Source organism: Callospermophilus lateralis, chromosome 8, assembly GCF_048772815.1.
Source record: "Callospermophilus lateralis isolate mCalLat2 chromosome 8, mCalLat2.hap1, whole genome shotgun sequence".
NCBI lineage: Eukaryota > Metazoa > Chordata > Mammalia > Rodentia > Sciuridae > Callospermophilus > Callospermophilus lateralis.
In genome coordinates this window covers 56,258,164-56,283,199 of record NC_135312.1, presented here as the reverse complement: position 1 = coordinate 56,283,199, position 25,036 = coordinate 56,258,164, and the positions used below count along the sequence as shown (strand labels likewise).

Genomic DNA, 25,036 nt, shown 5'->3' with positions numbered 1-25,036 from the left:
AGTAGATACCATATAAAGAAACAGAGTACTGTATGGTGCACTGTATAGTGTTATAATTATTGAGATAACCAAAACCTTCCTAAATATTAGAAAAAAACATAGAAAAGAAAATAATGTAAAAAATAGAAACCACAAACAGAAAATAATGTGATGATTATGGCTACATATGTTTGTCATAGCAATAAATATAAATTTCTCTAACTCATCTATTTAAAAGAACAATATTTGCAAATTGACTCACAAAAAATATGATATACAATACAAATCATATTATATATGACACATTTAAGGTTACTCAGAATTCAGAAATGTTGAGAACAAAATATGTTCAAATACAGCAGGTAAAATGACATGCACAAAAAGAATGATGCTCTTTCATGCAAGAAAAAATTCAATATTAAGTAGCACAAAGAGGTACACATTAAAAAGCACAGGGGAGATTCAAAAGAAAATACAGCACTAATAAATATGTAATTAACAAAAGAAAGATAAGTAGAATTCATAAGTCAAAATTAGAGATGATAAAAATATAATACATTGTATTTGCTGGATTTAATTCAGCCTTCATAATTCATGGCAGATAAGAATGTAGAAAATGTAAATAACATAATTAATAACATCTATATGATTATATTAAAGTCTGAAAATAGATAGTACATTTTTATGTACCCTCACCAAACAATATATTTTTTAAAATGGTATGACTTTTGGTACAAAAGAAATTTTTATTAATATCAAAAAGAAGATAGTTATATAAACTATAAATAATTTATTTAATTATGACAATAAAGTTGTAACTATTGACAAAATCAGGAATACAAAGATCCTTCTATTGGAAGTTTAAAAAGTCCTATTTCAAACAATTCTTGTATCAAAAAAAATTCTTTACAAAATAATGTTGTTAATGTTTCTAGGAAGAAATAGGAAAATTCATAGACCTAAGTTATTATATGAATAAGACACAAATCAGAAAATAAATTAATCAGTTATTTATCTTAAGTTATATAGATAAAAATAAAATAAATTCTTAAGATTAATAAACATAAAAGTTAAAATGTATTTGTTAAAGCTAAAAATGGAAATATTATTAAAACATTAAAGAGAATTCAATACTTTTCCAAGGAAAAAATGAATACGCAAAAGTATATAGATTTCACATGTAACAACATGTTAAGAACACATATTAAAAGAAATCTATTCTCATAGCTATATAAAAGATAAAATATGGTTAAAAGATAAAATATGGCTGGCTGTGGTGGCACACAACTGTAAATCCCAGTGACTCAGGAGGCTGAGACAGGAGGATAGAAAGTTAAAGCCAGCCTTAGCAATGGCAAGGTGTTAAGCAACTCAGTGAGAACCTGTCTCTAAATAAAATACAAAATAGGGGTTCCGATGTGGCTTAGTGGTTGAGTGCCCCAGAGTTTAATCCCTGATACCCCACTCCCGGAAAAAAAATATAAGATATAAGTAAGCATAACAAGAAATGTGATGAATTTATGTCATACAAGAAATTCTCTAGAATGCCACCAAAAGACATAAATAAGACTGATGAACTAGAAAGACAAATCACATTCTTAGAAAGATTCAATATCATACTGATGAGAACTCTCCATATGTTTATTACAAATACAATAATACGACTCTAATAAAATTTTTTAGGAAGCATATAATTTGATACTAAAATTAATATGGAAATATAAAAACTAAAACCAGGAAAGCTTTGAAAAGGAAGAAAAAGGAGACAGTACATGGTGATAGCCATTTGCATTTTAGTTAACGAAGCCACTTTCTGCCCAGTTAATTATGGATTATGGTGTAAAAACCTGAGTCTCCTTTGGTTTTACTCTTTCTTACATTGAATTTAAAATCAATGTGTGTAAAGTATACATTTACATTCATTCCAGAATACAAAAATTATGAAGCATCTTTCCATTTCTGTCTTAGTCCAGGTCCCCCCAGTTCAGAAGGGTCTCTTTATTCCCTTATACCTCAGCAATCCACCAGAGTATTCTCTAGTTCTAAATGAGAGACTCCAAATGAATTCCCCCACCCTACCCTCACCCCTCTCATATACAAAAACACACAATCAATCATTCAAAACAAAACCAAAATCTCCTGCTACATCAGTACTGAAGATTTCAGCAAGAATTGAGAGATACACCATAATCCATAATTAACAATCTGCAAAGTTTCAGGCAAAAGGAAAATTAATTTCAGTCTGCTTAGAAAGATATTTTAAGTAATTTTGCTCCATCTTTAACAGCATTAGGTTAACTTGATACTCCTAAGTGAGTTGGGCTGGCAATGTCCATGGAAAATATCAAAGTCACATTTAGATATTATTGATTAGAACTCATGGCTACAATGATTCAGGCTCTTCTTTTCTTAACCTGGCAATGAGCACCTTGGTACCTATTCCTGATTTGGGCTCCTAGCTTTCCTGGTAACTATATTCTTATTTAACCTGTCTTACTTGTCATTGTGAAAATTCTTGTCATTCCTATTTCCCATTCTGATCCTCCATTGACTTTTTCAACTAATCCTCTGGCTTGCTGCATCTAATCCTTTCTATCTCAGGTTTTTCCCTAGGGTTATCAGTACTAACAAGTTGCAACAGCTACACCATATAATGATGTATATCTCTGACCCTTAGATGATTTTTTCCAACTCTTAGTTGTACCCCTGTGTTGTATATATGATAATGCAAGGGTCTAACATTCTGTCACATAGATCTAGATTTTTAGAAAATTATAAAACAAATTTTTAAGCAACTATTTTGTGCCTCATGCTTTACATCATGTTTTTTAAACTAAGGAAGAATAAAATAGAATGTCTCTCTTGGAATTTTAGTTTTGCAAGAACTCAGTAATTAACTAGTAGGAAAGATATGCTCCTTAGTGCATAAAATCCACAGTCAATCGAGAATCGCCTACTGGGAGCCATCGGAGCAGTTTTCTAGGCTATCAGCTCTCCTGTAATTTATGCAAAATCACATCCTAGCAAAGACTGGTTGATGCTTAATGTAGAATGCAAATTAGAGGAAAATGTTTATGTTAAGAAACAAAGCTAGAACAAATAACATGATCTTCTTCATTTTTAAGTATCATTCTTTTTTTGTTAAAGTCAACAAATTAGCGGGTTTTAAAGACATTTCCAGGCCCTTTCTACCTTCTTTAATTCAATAATCAAGAAATAATCCCAGAATTCCCTGGCACAGTGGTTCATGCTTGTAATCCCAGCAGCTTGGAAACCTAAAGCAGGAGGATCTCAGTTCAAATCCAGCCTCAACAACTTAGTGAGGCCCCAAGCAACTCAGTGAGACCCTGTCTCTAAATAAAATATAAAATAGGGCTGGGATGTGGCTCAGTGTTTGAGTGCCCCTGAGTTTAATCCTCGGTACTAAAAAAAAAAAGAAAGAAAGAAAGAATCCCAGAATCATGCTAACCAATGAGGATACATAATTCTCTACTACCATGGAGGAAAATATAGAAATAGGAATTATAATACAATGCACTAAGTTCCATGTTAGAAGTATCAGTCATAATGTTGGCACAAAACATCATTATCTATTACATCTGAGAAAGACATCATGGTAAAGAGCTTGGATTATGTTTATGTTGTGTTGTTATCAAGTGTTATGGGAAGCCATGGATGCTTGAGGCCTACCATGTAGAAAATTGACTATGTGGAAGATGGGAAAAGGGTGGATGCAGGGAAACTATATCATAAATATTATAATGTTCCAAGTGAGAGATTGCAGTTGTCTGGACTAGGATATTAATTGGAGAGGTGGTGATATCACAGGTATATTATACACAGTTTACCAGTAGATCAGAGTATCAGAGAAAGAGAGAAGAATGAACTGAGCAACAGGGTGAATTGATAGTGCCAGTTACTAAGATAGTATGTTAGTCAGCTTTCCATTACTATCACAAATATCTGATACAATCAACTTAAAAAGAGAAAAAGGTTATTATGGCTAACAGTTTTAGAGATTTCTGTCCATGATCAGCTGGTCCCACTGATTTGGGCTGGTGACGTATATCATGGCAGGAGTGAGTAGTGGAACAAAACCACTAGAAAGAGGAAGAGACTGGGGTCCTGCTGTCCCCTTCGTGGGCATGCCCCCAATGACCTAAAGATATTTCACTATATCCCACCTCCTATAGGCTCCACCACCATCAAATAGTGCCTCCTGGGAAGCAAATCTTTACTACATACACTTAAGATACAAACTATAGTATATGGGGAAGACTATGAGAAGTGAAATTCAGAATGAAAGTTTGTATATGGTCAGTTTGAAATGCTTATTAGCCATGCTAATAGGGTTGCTGGGTAGATAGTTATATGATTAGGAAGAATACAGACAGTATTTAGAGCCAAGGGACTGCAAAGATCACCTAGGGAATAGCTAAAAAGGAAGAAGTTAATTCCTGGTCTCATTCCAACACTTTGAGCAACCATTTTCAATTCTGACCATGTTAGATTCTTCTACGGCACTTTCTAAAAAAATAATGATGTTCAGGTCCAACTCTTAAATATTTTGATTTAATTTCATTGTATTTGGGTGTAGGAAGCTATATTTTTAAGGCCCCCTGATGATTTCAGAGATAGGTAGGTCTTGAGAAGTTAAGAAAAGGGGAATAACTCAGTAAAAAAAATGAGAAAAAATGTCTAATGAAACAAGAATAATACTTGTGAGTGGTAGCTTAATTTGTGCTTCAATGATTTTAAAAAGCCCTATAAAAGCGGTCATTTGTTAAATTAAAAAGCATGTTTTGAATACTTCTCAATCCATTGTATAATTTTCTGTTTATAAGAACACATGAGATTCAAATTAAAAAGCTTCTTTTCAGCAAAGGAAACAATCAATAATGTAAGGAGACAACCTACAGATTGGGAGAAAATCTTTACCACATGCACCTCCTATAAAGCATTAATCTCTAGGATATATAAAGAACTCAAAAAATTTAACACCAACAAAACAAATGACCCAATCAATAAATGGGCTAAGGAATTGAACAGACACTTCACAGAAGAAGAAATGCAACTGGTGAACAAATATATGAAAAAAGTGTTCAACATCTCTAGCAATTAGAAAAATGCAAGTCAAAACTAAGATTTTACCTCACTCCTGTCAGAATGGCAATCATCAAGAATACAGGCAACAATAAATGTTGGCAAAGATGTGGGGGAAAAGGTACATTCATACATTGCTGGAGGGACTGCAAATTGGTGCAACCACTATGAAAAGCAGTATGGAGATTCCTCATAAAACTTGGAATGGAACCACCATTTGACCCAGCTATCCCACTTCTCAGTTTATATCCAAAGGTCTTAAAATCAGCATACTACAGTAATGCAGCCTCATCAATTTTTATAGCAGCTTAATTCACAATAGCAAAACTATGGAATCAACCTAGGTGTCCTTCAATAGATGAATGGATAAAAAAAAATGTGGTATATATACTCAATGGAATATTACTCAGCTTTAAAGAAGAGTGAAATTATGGCATTTGCCAGTAAATGGTTGGAGCTGGAGAATATCATGATAAGCAAAATAAGCAAAAATTCCCCCCAAAAAAGGCTGAATGTTTTCTCTAATATGCAGATGCTAATTTACAATAAGGCGGGGACAGGAGGGCATTAGAGAAGAATAGTATTACCTTAGATTAGGTAGAAGGAAGTGAAGGTAGGGGAGAGGAGAGGATGTGGAGATAGGAAAGATAATAGAATGAAATAGTCATTATTACTATATATAGTATATATATATATATATATATATATATATATATATATATATATGACTGCATGACCAATATGATTCTACAACATGTACACTCAGAAAAAATGAGAAATTATATTCCATCTATGTATGATATATCAAAGTGCATAAATGCATTCTACTGTCATGTATAACTAATTAAAACAAATTTAAAAATTAATAAAAAACATGGGAGAAATTACTTTTGTTTTAATATCAGAAAAATGTTTTCTTTTTCCTTAGCATGTGTTTATTTTTAATCCAAAAGATATTAACTTGGGTAACTAGTCATTTTTTTCCTGCTAATGAGCTCTCAGGATAAAATTAGTGACTCAACCATGGTATATATAATTTAGACTCAATTAAATACATTTACCAAACATATATTCAGCTCCAATATATAAAAAGCTGTGCCTGATAGTGGCAATATATCCATGGGGTTTTAATGATGTGTTTATTTTTAGTATAAGTCTTATCTTTGGCTCTATATAGCTCCAGTCCTTCCTTCCCCTTTTTCTTCACTAGTTCTCATTTGCATTTGTTTTGTATATTGCCATGTGTGCATGAGGTTGAAATTTTTAGTTTTAAATACAGATTCAGGTAACCTATAATAAAAGCATTCCTTTACAATAATAACATAGGTAGATCTCAAAATAGAGTATAATATTCATATGTAATTGTGATTAGAATTCATTCATTCCATCCAACAACTAAGCTTTTTGTGTAAAGCTCTACTTCTCTTTTGAAGTAGTCTGCACATTTACAGTTAGTGAATCATTTATACCTCATTGTTTAATGACTGTCTTTCCTACTTGATTTTAATCTCAGGAGGACAGAGCCATATCTGATTTATTCACAACTGTTTTCTCCAAACTTAGCAACAAAGAAATCATCCCCTGTATAAGAAGACAGCATTGCAAGTCCACAGCTTGGGGTGGGGGAAGTCTAAAAAAATAACAGATCCTCAGTGTTTTACTGGAAAAACACTGAGATCTCTTTCAAGAATGTCAGCAGTGCCAGTTTCTCATCCTCTGCCATGTGTGCTGGGTTATCCTTTTTCTTCCTGATGGTCATGAGGCAACTTCCTCCCTGTTTAATACAAGATGATTTCTGGATGAAGGGGTGTTTTAAGTAAAACTTTTATACAAAGGTCTATTGATTCTAAATATGAAAAATTTGTGAGTGGTGGGCACCTAGCAACTGCCCTCCTTCCCTTCCTGTCTGCATACTGAGATTTTTTTTTAATAAACAAAGTGTCATAAAAAAGTGTCATATTTTATTTTTTTTATTTTCTTTTGAGAGAGAGAGAGAGAGAGAATTTTTTAATATTTATTTTTAAGTTTTCGGTGGACACAACATCTTTGTTTGTATGTGGTGCTGAGGATCGAACCCGGGCCACACGAATGCCAGGCGAGCGCACTACCACATCCCCAGCCCCAAAAGTATCATATTTTAAACCCTAACCTGTAGTCTTATTTTCTTCAATGCTGGTGTGGTATTTGGCATATAGAAAGCAGAACAGGATTTTATTGACTGACTGACTCAATCCATTTTTACACATGAAGTCCCACAGTAAATTTCAGCAATACAAAAAGACTGTAAAAACATTTGTCAAGAAGTTTACATTTACTATGTGTATATGAGAAGTGAACAGGTAAGATAATCAATATGCTATATGTTAAGTGTCTTGATGGCATCATACTCAAAGCACAAAAGTTAGATTTGAGCTGCATCTGAAGAAATGGTGAGAGGTGGGAAGAAAGGAAGTGTGTGATGGGAAATGGGATTCCATGCAAAGGGAACAGGATCTGTAACCACAAGTAGGTATGAAAGAGATGGTGTGTTTGATAGCATTTGTACTTTTATGAAACTTCAATATGAGACGGGGAGAGAGTGACAGGACAAAGGCAGATAAAAGTGGAATATATACCCTTATTAGTAGTCCTTTAAACAATGAGGCTCATGGACATTAAAAAAAGGGATGCTTCCCGCTGCTAATACAATAAATATCTAGTACTCTTAAGTAATAGAGAAAATGAAAGGGAAAGAGAAAGTTTTGGACTTTGCTTTATATTTTAAATAAGATTTAAATTTCAATAGTGTAATAGTTCCAGTTTTCTGATGAGAATACCTATTTTCCAAGTATAGTGTTTACCAGATACTAGCTAACTAAATTTATGAAACATTGAAAATAAAAACGTGCTCCTATTATTCAATTTAGATAATGAGCCTAGAACAATCATTATTACTTTTCCACTAATTCAACTACTCAGACTCAAAGTTGTAATTTAGTAAAGTCTAATCAACATGGAAGCATCACAAAATAAAATATTCCCAATATCTTGTTAAGAGTAATTTTCACATTGGGATGGGAGTAGCAGAGACTTAAATGCCTGCCATCACCCCTGCCCCAGTTTGCAAATGCTTCCTTCCATAGAGGCAGCAAACATCCCACTTCACTCTGCTGCAGTAAGAAGAGCCTCAGTTCTGGTGGTGTGACCACTTTGCGTGACTCCTGCATTCCTAGGCGTTCCTACTTGTCTCCTCTCTTGAAACCTAACAGTGTTGACCCAGCCTGCCACTGGGCAGAGCTTAATCACACATTCCACTTGCATCACACTGCAGTGCCTCAAGCATCCACTACTGAGTTACTACTACCTCTATCAGTGGGGGATAATGCTCGTAGGCTGGCAAAAATATTCATTTTCAAAACTGAAGTCAAATTTCACAAAGAAAAGGCATTCAAAAAGCAAAAACTCATGTGGTTTTCCGTTTAGGTAGTGGAACTCTTAAAAGGCCTGCTATACAGAAATCACAACAGAAGGTAGGCACAACTGTAAAAGTGGATGTCAATGCAGAGCCAGCACATGGAGAAAACATGCCTACCAAGCACGAGTCCTGAAGAGGCCAACTGGCAGCTTCTGAAAATAGAGGACAAAGTTTTTTACACTGCTGTATCCCACAGTGATTCACAGAGATTAAGTACTGAATGAATATCAGCTGAGTGAAATAAAAAAAATCTCACCAGCAGGTATGGTGGTATACACTGTAATTCCAGCTACTCAAGAAGCTGAGGCAAGAGAATCACAAGTTCAAGGCCAGCCTCTGGAATTTATCAAGACCTTGTCTCAAGATCAAATAAAAAGGGGCTGGGGATGTAAATCAGTGGTAGAATGCTTGCCTAGCATGTATGTGGTCCTAGATCCAATCTCCAGTACTGGGGAAAAATATATATTACCAGGCTTATGGGACTCTAAACAAAATAAGAAGTTGTGCTTTCTTTGCTGGTCTTGCAAATACTCTTTAAAAAGTGTTCCTGCACTGATGCCATAACCTTTTAATTAAAGGAGGACGATGTAACCCATATTATGACCATTTAGAGGGACTTATTCACAGGAGATAGCATGCATAAGATTAACAATACAGAGAGAGTAACTTACTCTAAAAGAATTCAAAATAAAATCTTAATTCCTCGGGTGTCAATAATTCCTTGGTCATTAGGGCACTGTGTTATCTTGAAAAAAGAAAAACTGTTTTAAAGACATTGCAGAGTTTCTCTCTTCCTTTCTCATGGTAAAGCTAAAAACAGACAATGTGCTAAAGCAATGGTATTCAGTTTCCATTCTCAAAGGTGAACTGGGTAGGTCACTACAAAGAAGCCTCAAGAATACACAGTGATCAGGCTGGGATTGTGGCTCAGCAGTAGAGCAATCCCCTAGTACGGGCGGGACCTGGGTTCGATTCTCAGCACCACATAAAAATAAAGGCATTGTGTTGTATTCATCTACAAAAAAGATTCTCTCTCTCTCTCTCTCTTAAAAAAAAAAAAAAGAATACACAGTGATCTACTAATGGTCACGAAGCTATTCAAACAGCCTAATAATTAGTGGAGCTAAGAAGAGACTTTCCACTGTTGATCACTTTATATCAGTTCCCTTTACCATGGGCATCCACAAAAATATTTTGTTTTGTACCACTGAATATCCATAGTTTAAATTTACCAAACTTTTATATCATGTCCCTTCATGCCCCGTCACTACCATCAAGACCACAGTTCTAGGAGAAGAAGAACCATCTCTCACCTCCTGTCCTTAAGCTACATAATGGCTCAATGCCCAGTCCCCTACAGAGCCTTCTGTAAATAGCCTGTCCTCAGCAGGAGGGAATCTCTGTCCTTGCTTCCTCTGAGGGTTGAGTATCAGTCTGCCCTACCCTTTTACTTCAAGATTTTAGCACGTCTTCATTTCAAATGTTTCATGCCCCAGGAGAATTAAAAGAAGTTTTTCTTCACAAAACATCTGAGGTCCATGTATTTAATATCCAAACTTTAAAAAAAAAAAAGCTAGCCAATGGTAGACACTTATGAATCAAGCTAAATTATACTTTGGCCATTTTTCTTTTACAGCAATTATCTTTGGCTTTCAGACAAAAATGAATGATTAGGGTTTTGAATCTCTTCTGGCAAAGAAATACACAGCATGAGCTGAATGCTTAACTTTGTGCGTGTCAGTAGAACAAGTTTTATAGATATGAATTTGCAGAGTTAATCCTCCTTCATTATCTCCATTAGTTAACAATGCACATGGAGTCACTGCACATAATTACTGCTCTACCAGACACGGACATTGAAATATTAACTTTCCCACAGACTCAAAATCTTCAGTAAGCAGCTCTTAACAATTCATCATATTAATAATATATGTCACCACAGTCCTATTAAATATTCATGAGATTAAATATCTGTTTTGGAAACCATTTTTGTGATATTTGTTATATTTTAGATGCTATAATTATAACTGAAGGATAAGGAAAACAACCCCCAGGGAAAAGGGGGAACAACAACTCCCAAGAAGAAAGGAGGACAATGGGTCCCGAGGAGTCAAGGAAACAACAGGCTCTGAACTTTCACAATTTCTCCTTCTACAATATTTCCCTGACTGCTCACCTGACATATTCTGCTATAATTAAGTCTATATGGTTAAGTCTCACTACCCATGCTGATATGATGATTAAGTCTCACTTAAACCCTGTAAAAATCAGACCCTTCTTGTAACCAGTTGCCATGTTCTCACCTGAAAATGTGCCATTTTGTTGCTTAATAAAGAAAGCTTGCTGATCCATTGAGGTCTGTTCCCTGTTTCATTTATTTTTGCTTTCAATAACGGCACTTAGGTACCATGATAATAAAGGTAAGTTTAACTGTTTATAACCAGCATTAAAACTAAATCCACATTTATTCAATTTTTAATATGTTTTCAAATGAGAATATTTCATTACACAATGTATAAGATATTTTAAAAGTAATGTTTTTATCCTACAATTCACTCTTCAGAGCTCATTACTACCATTAATTCATGCTTATCTTTCTCATACTTACATAGCTATTTTTACTACACATGTATGTACCTATAAATAATCCATATATAATAAAATTATATGCAGTAGGATTACTAGTCTAAAATTGCATTAAAGAGGAGTAAATTGATTTTCTCAGGTATTTTGTAGGCAAATAACTAATTCCAAATTGAAACTCAACAAGAAATTAGCATGTAATACACTGATGTTTATATAAAAATGTACACACTGTAAAAAGTATTATTTGACATATTAGAATGTCACATTTCTAATCAAATACTTTGTAAGCTTTTATAAAGTCTTTTTATTCAAATTATTACAAAAAACTAGATATGATCTAAAAACAGCAAATAAAAAACTTAGCAGAAAAAGAAAATAAAATTTCAAATAAAGGTAAAAACATATCATTAACCTCAGATCATGTTATGTTACACTTTATGGCTGGAATTATAACAGGTTATTAAGCAGATGATTGAAACAATAGCTACAGCCACAGCTACTTGTAACAACTTAACTTACTGTATGTTAGGCACTATTATTAGCACTTAACATTTATATCTCACTTAATTTTTTTCTCATTTAATTTTCACAATAACCAAGTGAAATGGATGATAACATTATTTGCATTTTACAGATGAAAAAGAGGAGGTCTACACCAATTAAATAACATGCCCAGGGTCACAAGTGTGGCAACAAAAGAGTCTGACTCCAGTTCTTCCCTTTCAACCATAATATCAGCACCAGCTCCCAACTCTGAACCCCATTTGCTCCTGGGGCCTTGGGCATGTCCTACAAAGTCTCTAAAGCTCATTTCCTTTAGCTAGAAAGATGTAAATAACGTTAATATATACTAGTTATTGAAAAACATGAGATAGTTCATAAAAAAGTACTGAGAAAAACATGAAACTACACAATGTTGGTTATTATGTTATTGATTAGAAAAGACAATAAAATGTTGAAAATAATGAAAAACATACTGACTGGCTTTTAGTCAAAATTGTAGTATATCTAGTTAAATATTCCTCATTATCTTACCTTGCTTAACTCAGAAATGACTACGTGAAGGCAAACTGAATCAATATAATTATTATACCTAAGAGATAGGGAAGCCAAAATAAAATAAGATAGAAGTGAACAGTGAGGCTACGAAAGTAGCCTTGAACATGGGCATCATGAAAACTGTTGTACTATCACATGTGGTCTTTCAGAGAGCTCTTCAAAATAAGTCTTTTAAAAGCTCCCTGCTTTTAAAAGCTCCCAACCCTAACTTACAATGTCTATACACACATAGTGACTTCTCACAATATTTAAATCCTTAGCCCAGAAAGGGAAAATAATATTCAAATCTTCATCATTCATCAATTTAAATACATTAACATTGGGTTTATTTTTTCATTGGTTTCATATTTTAAATATGAAATATTTTTCATATATATTATGAAAAATATTTTTCATATATATTATGTCAGCCAAGATCCTAAAATAAGTATCACAAAATTTTAATATCAAGAAACTAAAATTCACCAAGGTTTATAATGTTAAGAAATGTATATACCTATGTATGGTAATATGTATGTTGTACATAAGCATGTTGTCTCTATCACTCTGATCTAATATTAGAAAACCAAGAAAATCCCCTGGTATTTTTGGAATTAAACCAATGAAGTACTTACTACATCAAAGACTAGGAAAAAAGATTAAGAAAATAAGCAGTAAAGGAAGTATTGAAAATTTCTTGACAAATACAGACCAATAACTACTTCTATTAAGAACATGAAATTAGTTTTTTATCCATGTTAGAACAAGATGCAGAATTTAACAGAAAGCAATGGGATGAGTAACCTTTTGTTTTCTGCCCACAACACTGACTCAGGCAACCATGAACAATGCCCTATTACCCTTTTGCTAAACTTCTTTCTCATCCTATCCCCATCCTCATTCCTGCGGAGCTGCTCAGCATCCAGCTATCACAGCTATCAGGATACTTAAATAAACAAGATCCTGGGATGATGGTGTGATGACAGGCACCTAAAGAATGTAGCCCCATGCTCTCAAACACCATCACATTTTGCCTGGGCTTTCTTAGAGACTTGGATTGTCATTACTAACAATTTAATGGCTATTTGTCTGTTCTAGATAATCAGTTAACCCTAAGCCTCAGCTTCCTTGTCTATAAAGTGAGGTAACTAGCTTATTTGTAAAGTACTAAGACCTTGCCATTTTAGGAAATCTACACCCAACTTTCCAAGGTTCTGATAATTTTCTGAGGCATGTGATTTTTAAGTATCTTGTGACTATTCAGCCTTTCTTGATGACTATAATGACTTAAAGAAAGTATACAGCCCAAAAGAAAAGAGAAAAAAAAAAGAAACAACAGGGCCACATATTTTCAGCAATTCTTTAATCACTTTCAAGGCTTTCATACCATTAGATAAGGAATAAAGGAAACCTTTAATTGCATATGTCCACAAGTATGTGAAGTCAAATTGTTAAATTTTTACTTGATGATGGAAGATGAAAGAAAATCTAAGAATATATGGAATCTGCAAGGTCCTACCTACCTCCTGGCCGTTCATGCTCTCCATCAGTGTGCAAAAGCATGGCAATAGGCATGCCTACATTCTTGGATCTTCCAGCCACAACCACATTTTTCCCAAATGTTTCAATTCCTTAAAATACAGAGCTTGGTTTAAATGCAGAATCAACAACAAGAAACAAATTAAGCATCAGAACACTCAACTGAAACATTCTTTAAAAAGTTCTAATTAAATTTGGATTTACGCAGCTTGTTTCTAACATGCCCACATTCACTTATTTATAAATATTTATTTTTATGCTTCTTGGATTTGTCACTTTCCCTTTGATTATGTCCTCATTTAAAAACCACAAACATCCTCAAGTTGCCATCAAATTAATTTTAAACATTGAGATTCACTCGAAGAGTTAGAAGTGCAAAGCCTTAAAATATATTAACTACTAATTACAAAATAAGCCAAGTACAACAATATCAAGCTTCACTGGCAATCAAATTTTGAGCAAAGCTGGAATAAAGTAAGTGAAAAAAAAAAAAGGATTTTGCACAGTGCTAATGTACTTCATTCCATACAAAAGAAGCACCAAACTTTCCATTTTAGAAAGATGAAAAATATAAATCCTGAAAATTCATATACTCTACCTCTTTGGGGCTCAGTTTCTTCATAAGTAAAATAAAGAAGTTGAAACTTAGGGTTTTCTAAGTATAATTATTTCAGAGTATGATTCTAGGATCTTCTTTCTCTTGGAGATTTTGTCTCAGAAAACAGCAGATTAGAATAGAGAAGATGCTGCCAGATAGGGAGGTGATAATGGTGGCAGCAGGAAAATCATCAACACACAAAGCAATTTGAGGTCAATTAACATAGAGGTAAATACCTCTACACTCCCAGGCAGTCTGTGAGAGCAAGACTGTATCTGGCATAGTAGAAAAACAAATGTTTACAGTGAAATCTTAGGTCAATAGACATGGCTTCTATAAGAACAACATGTTAGTTCATTAATGGAAAATATAACTCATTTTGAAAAAGTTTTCATCCAAATGCATGAAATTTATAGTTTCAAAGTAGGGAAACAAACTACAATTTGGAAAATTTACTCCCTACATGTTACAACTGCAGTGCCCATAACCTGGCACATGGCCTTCATTCCATTTTATTTGGGATTTGGTCTTTGACTTCTATAATTTTATACCTATCTATAGACTGAAGTTTTGTGGCTTATTATTTCTGTCACTTTGCCGGGTTAAGGTAATTCTATCAAGGCAATCTGCAAATGCTCATTTCAGGACGTAATACCTCTGTCCATCAGACCCCAAGTTACCAACCTGTTCTTTTAATTATTTCCCAAACAGCACCAGCAGTGGCAGGTATGAGAGAATGCTGATCAAGGCACAGTCTTCCAATATTGATAATATGAAATCCATCCACATCTTTTTCTGGGGAAATTCCATTGCATATTGTTCGCTCATCCACATGATCTGAAAAATAAATAAAATTGGTCTCATTTTAAAATTGCTGTTTATGTGGAAATATGGAATGTGAAATATAGGGACCAACAGTCACATCAGAATGGTTCAGTTCCAGGAAAGATGTAACACCCTTACTCTTTCCTTGCCACCAAAAAGCAAGCCAAGGGGGTCTTGACTAATAGCTGTTATTAATGACTCTTAGAGTATACGCTATTATAGGGTCAGAAGTGGCTGGACTGATGAGTCTTTGCCTCAAAAAGTTTGCATATTAAGAGTATTTAAACCCACTTTACTCTAATACAAAACATTTCTGTTAATAGGTTTCTATTCAATACTTTGAGCACTGCAGATTAAAGGGGCTTTATTATTGTGTTAAAAATAGCCATCACATGATTAATTCAAGTTTCCTCTTAAGTTACATAAGGAAAAAGCAAATGTCCAACACACACTTTCCATAAAGCATTAACACATTCAAATCTAAAATATCACTATGGTTTGCTACGCATAAGGAAAAGAACACAACCTGAATAATGAACTAATCAAGTAATATATGGCATACCAATCATCTCATTTAAAAAAGTATTGACATAAAATAGGTTCTTACTATTTTATGAAGAATCATTTAGTTTACCTTTATCTCAATAATTAACTCATGTGCCTAACATATTTGGTATGTACATACTTCTTTGTCCATTACAAAATAAATGCCATTTATACTCTGTGTGTGTGTGTGTGTGTGTGTGTGTGTGTGTGTGACTGTGCACACGCATGTGCTTTCTGGGGAATCAAACCCAGGACATCATACATACTAGGAAAAAGCTCTATCTAGACATGTTTCTTCTTCTTTTTTCCCACCTATATATATATATATTTTTAAATCCTAAAAGCACAAGTCCCAACTGTTTTTTAAAGAATTATGTTTTGTTTCTGACATCTTTGTATTCTAAAGATGACAACTGCCACCTTACTTTAAATATATCCAATTTACCATCATCAAGCTATGAAACTCCATTAAACATAAAAGTAGACACTTTAATCACTTTCAAATAGAAACACTTTGGAAGGTCTCTCTTATCAATAGTTTTTCATTTTTCATAACTTCACTCATTCTATAATGAGCAGGGTAAACCTCATCTATTTTCTCTAAAGCTAGAAGATCATTACAGATTCTAGCAAAACTTTAAATAATTACATGCTTAATTTACTATTTGAGGACAAAAATCATGGTTCCATTTTTCTAAAATCTGGAAGATGATGATGATTATGAAGATGGTGATGAGTCTTTTTTTAGTCATGCAGAAGTTTCATGATATGGATATTTTTGCAATAATTCAAAGGCTTTATAAATGAAAAGAAAAACAATTATATTTGAAGTTCTCATTTTCTAATAAGGGCCCAAGTTAGTTCATTAGTGAAAACTCTAGTAATATATGTATGATATATGTATGAGCTGATCCATTTATTAGAAGAACTCAAAAAGGGCTCTTCTTTAGATTTTAAGAGCTATTTTACCAATAAGCCTGAGCTACATTGACTTTTAGCATCTACAACTCTGTGCTGCCCATTCACTTAAAGAACACTGAAAAGACCTGCCCTCTGTGTCCTTCCTTCATTTCTTCCTCACTCCTGCCTCCTTCCCTTCCTTTCTTGGTTTTGTTTATTTGTTTGTTGTTTTGCATTTTTGTTGTTATTGTTGGGTTGTTTTTTGTTTTGTTTTGTTTTTTTTAGTCCTGGACATCCAGCTCAAGGTCTTGGGTATGCTAAGCACATGTTCTACTCCTGAGTTATACCCTACCTTTTATACTTCGTTTTAAAAAAATCTTTGGGCCACTGATAAAGAATGTGTTATTTAATAAACATAATTAGGGAAATTCCCACGTGAACAAAAGGGATTTTTACTTTATACAACCCACAAAAGTAGGTTCTGAATGTATTACATTAAAAATTAATGTTTATGACTCAAATTTAACAAACTATCTTTATGAGAGCAAAGTCCTCTTATATACTTACTTAACTTCTACTCAGATCATACTTTAGATCATTATTCCATAACAATTTTGTCTTGAGCTACTTAAGTGTTAGTAGTTTTAAAAGACAGATGTGTGGACATTCAAATGGTATGACACAGGATTCAATTAGCTAAGGTTATTTAGTCTAAAAGGAAGGATTTCATATGAATAGAGGAAAAAAGGTTAAGATCAGAAAAATTAAGAAATCCAATTCACTTGTCATTTTTATGAAATTCTGTGTTATGTCAACAGTCGATTAAATTTCACATACATCCTGTGCCAAGAAAGATTTTGTTTTTCTAATGTAATGTGAAATATATAGTAATAATTTGAGTTAGCGTACCTTACATTTAAATAGTGATTTACAATGACTTTCCTAGTTAATGGGGACTAAGGTAGAAAATGTTAATTATTTTGAAGCCTAGGCTCAAAGACTTTGAAATTCAGCCAATCTTAGATAATTTCTAAGAAAGGGATCTAGAATTCAAATTTATATCCTTTTGCTATAAAACCAGCTTTTCCTTCTGTATTATACAGAAGTCATAAAAATGCTAATAATGTTAAATACCATTCAAAGAGTAAAGTAAGAGAGGCCTCTCCCACCCCAACTCCTAGTAAGACATTTGATAACCCTAACATATCCCAAGAAATGTACTGTTTCATCTAAGACTTCAAACACAACACTATTACTGGATTAAATGTTATATGTCTAAGCACATGCAAAAAATATCAAATATTTTTCAATTAATAATATTACCTTTTGATATTTCAGTAAGAGAAATAAATACATTTCATAATTTTGAATGACTTACCTGAAGTCACCCTTAGGACATATGATTAGAAGATTCGCTGATACCAGTTTTGTTACAGTATTTATAAAAACATTTTTGGTTCTCAGAAGCAATTTTATAACCTTACAGTGGTGAACTGGACACTCGTAATCTCTACTACTCCAAACCCCAATCATCTATCTGATCTCATCACTAACTACTCTTTTCTCAATTAGCATCACACTGGTCTCCTTGTTCTTCCTCAAAAAAGTTAGGTATTTCCCACCTTGGCTACAGCCTTCTGTCATGGAAGGTTTTTTTTTCTAAAAACAAACAATCGAAAACTGTCTTGTCACCTTAGCTAAACTATTACCTTCATTCAAATGTTTCCTTACACGATTACATGACATATTTTCACTAATAGACCCACTATTCAGATCACACCATTTTAAAATATATGATCTACTTCTAATAATAGTTAAGTAGCTCATATTAAATCAAACATCTCATAGAAAACAACTGCAATCTTTGGAAAAATCATTAAAAAAAAACCAACTGTCAAAAAAAATGGAGAGTCATTAAAAGCAGACAGATTTGGTGGAAGTGGATATCTGCAAGAAAGGAATATCACCGAAGAAGCTTCCTATTTTGGAGGTTTTTATAGCTACAGGACAGCTGGAATTTGGGTAGAAATTCACAGCCTTACTTGATTAAGGAATCAAAGGATTAAGTTTGGGGCTACTACCACAGTGGAAAAGGAGAAACCACACCCAGGAGACCAAACACTGTATATAAAATCTCCACAGACACACACAGAAAGCAAACTTCTAGAAGCCCCTTTAAGGTGAACAACACTAAATGAATAAAAGTTTTAGCTTGACACACTAAAATAGAAACAAATTTTAAAGTCTTCAATCTGTTATAGGCATGTTCAAAAAACCCCAGCAACTTAGCATCATGCTTAGTAGTAAAATACTGAAACTTTTCACTTAAAATCAGAGAGTATCCAGTCCCAACATTTTTATTTAATGTTTTATTGCAGATCTTACCTGCTAACAAGATTAAAGAAAAAGACATAGAGTTCAGAAAGAAATAAGTAAAACTCTCATCACAGATAGCATAGATGTTTATGTTGAGTATCCCACAAATTTTATAAAATAGTGACTAGAACTATTAAAGTCACTTTAACAAGATCACATTGCACAACTAATTATATTTCTGCCCATAAGCAGAAACTATTAGAAAATAAAATTTTAAAAAATGCTATTCACAGTACTATTCATAAATACTATTTACAATACTAATCATAATGCTTACAAATTTATTAATGCTTACAATTTATTAATTCCCTAGGAATAAATTTTTTAAATTTAAGGATGATTTCCATAACAAGAATTACAAAATACTGTAAACAGTTTTACCTTAATAAATTCAGGGTATATCATGTTTATGAATAGAAGACTCAATAAAGTTGTATCAAGAGTCCCAAATGGATCTATGCTTTCACTGCAATATTGATCATAATCCTATGAGGTTTGTTATTAGATTCTAAAATATATATGAAGATATAAAGAATTAGAATATTCAAAACAATCTTGAAAATTACCAGAGTTAGAAAAATTACACCACTTTTATGCTACAAAGCTATAATTAACAAGAAAATGTGGCACTGGCATAAGGATAGACAATTAGATCTATGGAACAGAACTGAGAGTCCAGTTTTGGAATTATACTCATAAAGTCATTTGATATTTTACAAAAGTACCATGGTGTGTTAGCTTTTCCTCACTGTGATAAAATACCTCCCAGTAGCACCATGGGATGGAAACCAAGCCTTTAATACATGGGACTTTGGAAGACATTAAAGATGCAAACTACAACACATGGCAATCAAATTCTTATTAACAAATAGTACTTGAATACCTGGGAAGCCATGTTGGTGGGAGGAACTAATCATAATACCTGCTTCATACTATACAGAAAAATTAACTGAAAATTGATTGTAAACTTAAGCATAAAAGCTAAAAACTATACAGTTACTAAGTGAAACTTAGAAGAATATTTTTATGGGCTGGGTTAAAGCAAAAACTTTTTTTTAAACAGGGAAGAAATTTTATTTATCAGTCTCCAAAGATAGAAAGGAAAATTCTGCATAAGACTACATAAATTGTAAATGATATTTAATAGATATCACATGAGAAAGTGCCTTCAATGCACTATTTCCAATTGCAAAAACTTTTTAGAATATAAAATGTTTAAGCATAAATGAAAAAAGTAATCAATTAGACTTTAGGAAATTAAAATTTTTATTTTCATCAAAAGATTTTAAGGTTTTTCTGTTAAGAAAACAGGACTGTGAGATATATTTACAAAATATGTATCTGACAAAGAATTTGTATTTAGATATATATATATAAACTTCAAAAGCTCAATAATTAAAAGATAAGTATCTTAATTTCTTAAAATGAGCTAAATATTTAAACAGGAAAGAAAGATATCCAAATGGACAGTAAACATGTGTAAATATAAGATTACTAGTTACTTTAAGGTGAGGGTGAAAGATAGGAAGAGGGAATCACTAGGAAGTGGCATGAGAATACTCTCTCATTTAATGAAAATGTTCTACATTTTGATAGTTACATAAGAATTTAAGTTAAGTACAAATTTATATTTTTCAAAATATGTGCAAAAGTAAACTTACTAGTGTGCATTTCAATATACATAATTTCACATAAAAATCTTAATGTTGAATATAGTTAATAATGTACATACTGAAGTTTTTGTGGTATATTAGTATGTTCTTACCTTTAAATGCTTTAAAAATAAGATGTTTGATGGATTAATAGACGGATAAATATTTGACAAAGGAAATAGCAAAAGTTTAACAACTATAGAATCTAGGTTGAGGGTATATAGGTATTCATTATACTATTTTTTAAATTTTTCTGTATGCTTAAAATTTTTTATAATAAAATGTTAGAAAGGGGGATACAAATACAATCATTCCCCAACACCTTTATCCCTTTCACCACAATATATTGTCTTTTTTCCCACAGTATAATAACTTCTAAAAAATGTAGTTGCTCATTTATGTTGTTTATTTTTATCTGTCTACTACAAATACACAAAGGAAGAAATTTTTGTCTGATATATTCCTACCACAAAGAACAGCACCTGAAAAACAGGGGTGCTCAATAAATATTTACTGAATAAGTGACTATTATTATCTCTACTTTACAAATAAAAAAACTAAGAAAATACTGGTGGATAACTGGGAACAATTAGAAGAAGAGACTACCAGGAGGAAAAGTTGTGTGATCCTTCTATATACTTTGACATCCTTGTTGTAAAAATATTTAAAAAAACACGGGGGCAGGGGGTAGTCATAGAATCTTGATTTATTGACCTATATAATCTTTTTTTTTAAATATTTTTTAGATGTTGGCAGACCTTTATTTTATTCATTTATTTTCATGTGGTGCTGAGAATCGAACCCAGTTGCCTCCTCATGCATGCTAGGCAAGTGCTGTACCACTGAGCCACAACCACAGCCCTATATAATCTTTTTAGACATCTGCACTGTTATATTCTACAATATAAATTTAAGGTGAATGACTTGTGTTTTTGATTTTTCCATTTACTTCTATCCTTCAGACTTGAAAAATCAAAAATTTCAGGCAAAATTTTATGCTAATAGATTAAAGTCTATACTCTAAGAGTGTATATAAAGTCTTTGAAAATTCACTCATTTATTTACTCAACAAATATTTACTGAGTATCTTCCATGTGCCCAGGGCATAGGATAATAAGTGAGCCAACAGACAAAATTCTTGCCCTCTGAAATTTATTCTAATGGAATAAAATGTTTATAAATTAAAACAGTTTGTCTAATCAAACTATTTAACTACAGTATCTTAGTGGATTATTATCTAGAAGTAAATGAGAGATAGAATTCAATGTTCTCAAGCTAATTCAGTGTTCTCAAACTGATGAATATTCTCCTGGCTTCTATATCAAGATTTCAAGACAGAAAATACTTATCTAGTGCCTACCACTTGCCCAATATCATTTAGTAGTTGTTTCATCATCGAGGGGTAGAGAAACAGAAAAGGAATGGGAAATGACTCTAACCTCACTGGGCTACTCCACCTCCCAAGTTGAAAATATTGTGCAGCGTGGAGGTGGAGTGGGAGGTGTTCTCTAGGCCAGAAAGGGTGCATCTGGCTCTCCACCCTTCCTCAGCCTCCCTCTCCTACAGCCACAGAAAATGCCCAGTAAGTTTCCAGACAGGCTTACTTCACAGGCTGTTTAAAAAAAAATTACTGGGGTTGGAACTTACACATTTTGCTAAAGTTGCTAACCTGTGCCCTATATGATTCTCTTGGATGAGGTGTACGGATATGGAGATCCTAAAATTGCCTTATTCTTCTAAAACAATGTTGAAAACACTTTGGTTTATTAAGCCCTTTGTTTCCTAGGCACTCTAATAACTCTACATAGTAAATTATTATTATTATTATTATTATTATTATTATTATTATTATTATTTTATTATTTTTATTTATTTATTTATTTATTTATTTTTGTGGTGCTGGGGATTTAACCCAGAGCCTTGTGCATTCAAGGGAAGCACTCTACCAACTGAGCTATATCCCCAGCCCAATATAGTAAATTCCGTCAAATGCACAGTACTACTTTCAAAGCTATGTACATTATATAGAGGAAAAGACTTAGATAATGAGCTCTTTGTAAAACCACAAGAGAAAAGAAAAACAAAATGTTACATTTTGGAGATCTTGCATGCAAATATTTTAAGGACAATGAGTTAGTCTCAAATTGTTTCCTAACTATCTCTTTCCCCTAGTGCCTCCCATAGAGTTATATAGATTGGATTCTAGGTAAATATGTGTTGACCTGATAAATAGAGGATCAGAGAGCTACCATATAAATAGGGACTTGTGATTTTAGTAAATCCTTGTTAGCATTTCAAGCTAAATATACTCAAAACAGAAGAGAGTTTCATGGTAAAGAAAAAAAAACATAATATTAAAAAGAAAAATAGTAACTACTGTTGTTTAAGAAATGCCTGAATTTGAATATATTTTGAGAAATCAGTCATCTCAAGTTAGATGATATAACAAGTTTGCAATACAACTACTCAAAACACACACACACACACACACACACACACACACACAAATTCTATAGATTTGAGCAACTGAAAAAGCTCTTAGGATGGTTTCCACCTGGGTATGAACAGCAAGGGACTTAAGTGGTTACAAAGACCAACCAATCCCACTAATATGCAAATTATCTCAGTGATTTACTCAGAGATGGGTATAAATCATTCACTTTTATGAAAGAAAGGAAGAGAGAGAGAGAGCGGGTGGGTGAGGAAGGAAGGAAGGGAGGGAGGGAGGGAGGGAGGAAGGAAGGAAGGAAGGAAGGAAGGAAGGAAGGAAGGAAGGAAGGAAGGAAGGAAGGAAGGAAAATGCTTCTCAATGCTGCCATCCTGTGGCGCTTACGTTGCACAAGCAGGTGAGCTGTCTTCATTTTGTCTGCCTTTTGCTCATAAAATCTGTGACTGATCTCAGACTTTCAGCCTCCAGAACTGTGAGAAAATAATTTCTGTTGGTTAAGCCACCCATTCCATGGTATCATGGTTTTGATAAAAGGTGTACCCCTTTTGTTCCTGTGTTTCTCAGGAATATTTAGAAGTAAAATGGTTGAATTGTGAGCGCTGTAACCCACTTAGTCCATCCTAGTTTTGATGTGCTGGGTGATTATTGTGGCAGGTGAGGTGTGGCTAGAGAAGGTGGGTCACTGGGTGCATACCCTGGAAGGGTGCATCTTTCCTGTGGCTCTGCTTCCTGATCCTGCCATGAGTTGAGAATCTTTCCTCTGCTGGGGCCACTTTTGGTATTTATTCTTTTATTTTGCTTGGCATTCTCTGGAGTTTGGTGTCTGTCACTCATTTCACTTTCAGCCATTATTACTTCAAATATTTCTTCTGTGCTGTTCTCTCTTCTCCTTCTGGTATTCTAATTGTATATTTACACCTTTTGAAAATGTCCCACAAAAACTAGGATATTTTGACTGGTTTTGTCTTGAATCTACAAACAATTGGAGGAAATCTGACATCTTAATGTTGAGTGTAAAACAAGGTGTCTTTTTTTTTTATTGGTTGTTCAAAACATTACAAAGCTCTTGACATATCATATTTCATACATTAGATTCAAGTGGGTTATGAACTCCCATTTTTACCCCAAATACAGATTGCAGAATCACATCGGTTACACATCCACATTTTTACATAATGCCCTATTAGTAACTGTTGTATTCTGCTACCTTTCCTATCCTCTACTATCCCCCCTCCCCTCCCCTCCCATCTTCTCTCTCTACCCCATCTACTGTAATTCATTTCTCTCCTTGTTTATTTTCCCATTCCCCTCACAACCTCTTATATTTAATTTTGTATAACAATGAGGGTCTCCCTCCATTTCCATGCAATTTCCCTTTTCTCTCCCTTTCCCTCCCACCTCATGTCTCTGTTTAATGTTAATCTTTTCTTCCTGCTCTTCCTCCCTGCTCTGTTCTTAGTTGCTCTCATTATATCAAAGAAGACATTTGGTATTTGTTGTTTAGGGATTGGCTAGCTTCACTAAGCATAATCTGTTCTAGTGCCATTCATTCCCCTGCAAATTCCATGATTTTGTCATTTTTTAGTGCTGCATAATACTCCATGGTGTATAAATGCCACATTTTTTTTATCCATTCATCTATTGAAGGGCATCTGGGTTGGTTCCACAGTCTAGCTATTGTGAATTGTGCTGCTATGAACATCGATGTGGCAGTATCCCTGTAGTAAGCTCTTTTAAGGTCTTCAGGGAATAGTCCCAGAAGGGCAATAGCTGGGTCAAATGATGGTTCCATTCCCAGCTTTCCCAGGAATCTCCATACTGCTTTCCAAATTGGCCGCACCAATTTGCAGTCCCACCAGCAATGTACAAGAGTACCCTTTTCCCCACATCCTCGCCAGCACTTGTTGTTGTTTGACTTCATAATGGCTGCCAATCTTACTGGAGTGAGATGGTATCTTAGGGTGGTTTTGATTTGCATTTCTCTGACTGCT

At 33.6% G+C, this 25,036-nt stretch overlaps 1 protein-coding gene across 4 annotated transcripts in view; it reads right to left on the bottom strand.

Moving 5' to 3' along the window:
• Positions 1–25,036, bottom strand: part of Mthfd2l (methylenetetrahydrofolate dehydrogenase (NADP+ dependent) 2 like) — a 109,699-nt gene that overhangs the window by 62,399 nt on the left and 22,264 nt on the right. For all 4 annotated transcript variants that reach the window (XM_076864104.1, XM_076864101.1, XM_076864100.1 and 1 more), the window contains exons 4-5: positions 14,982–15,134; positions 13,684–13,791 (exon numbers count right to left, since the gene is read on the bottom strand). In XM_076864104.1, the coding sequence (XP_076720219.1) occupies positions 13,684–13,791; positions 14,982–15,134 (261 nt within the window). The remainder of the gene's footprint in view (positions 1–13,683; positions 13,792–14,981; positions 15,135–25,036) is intronic.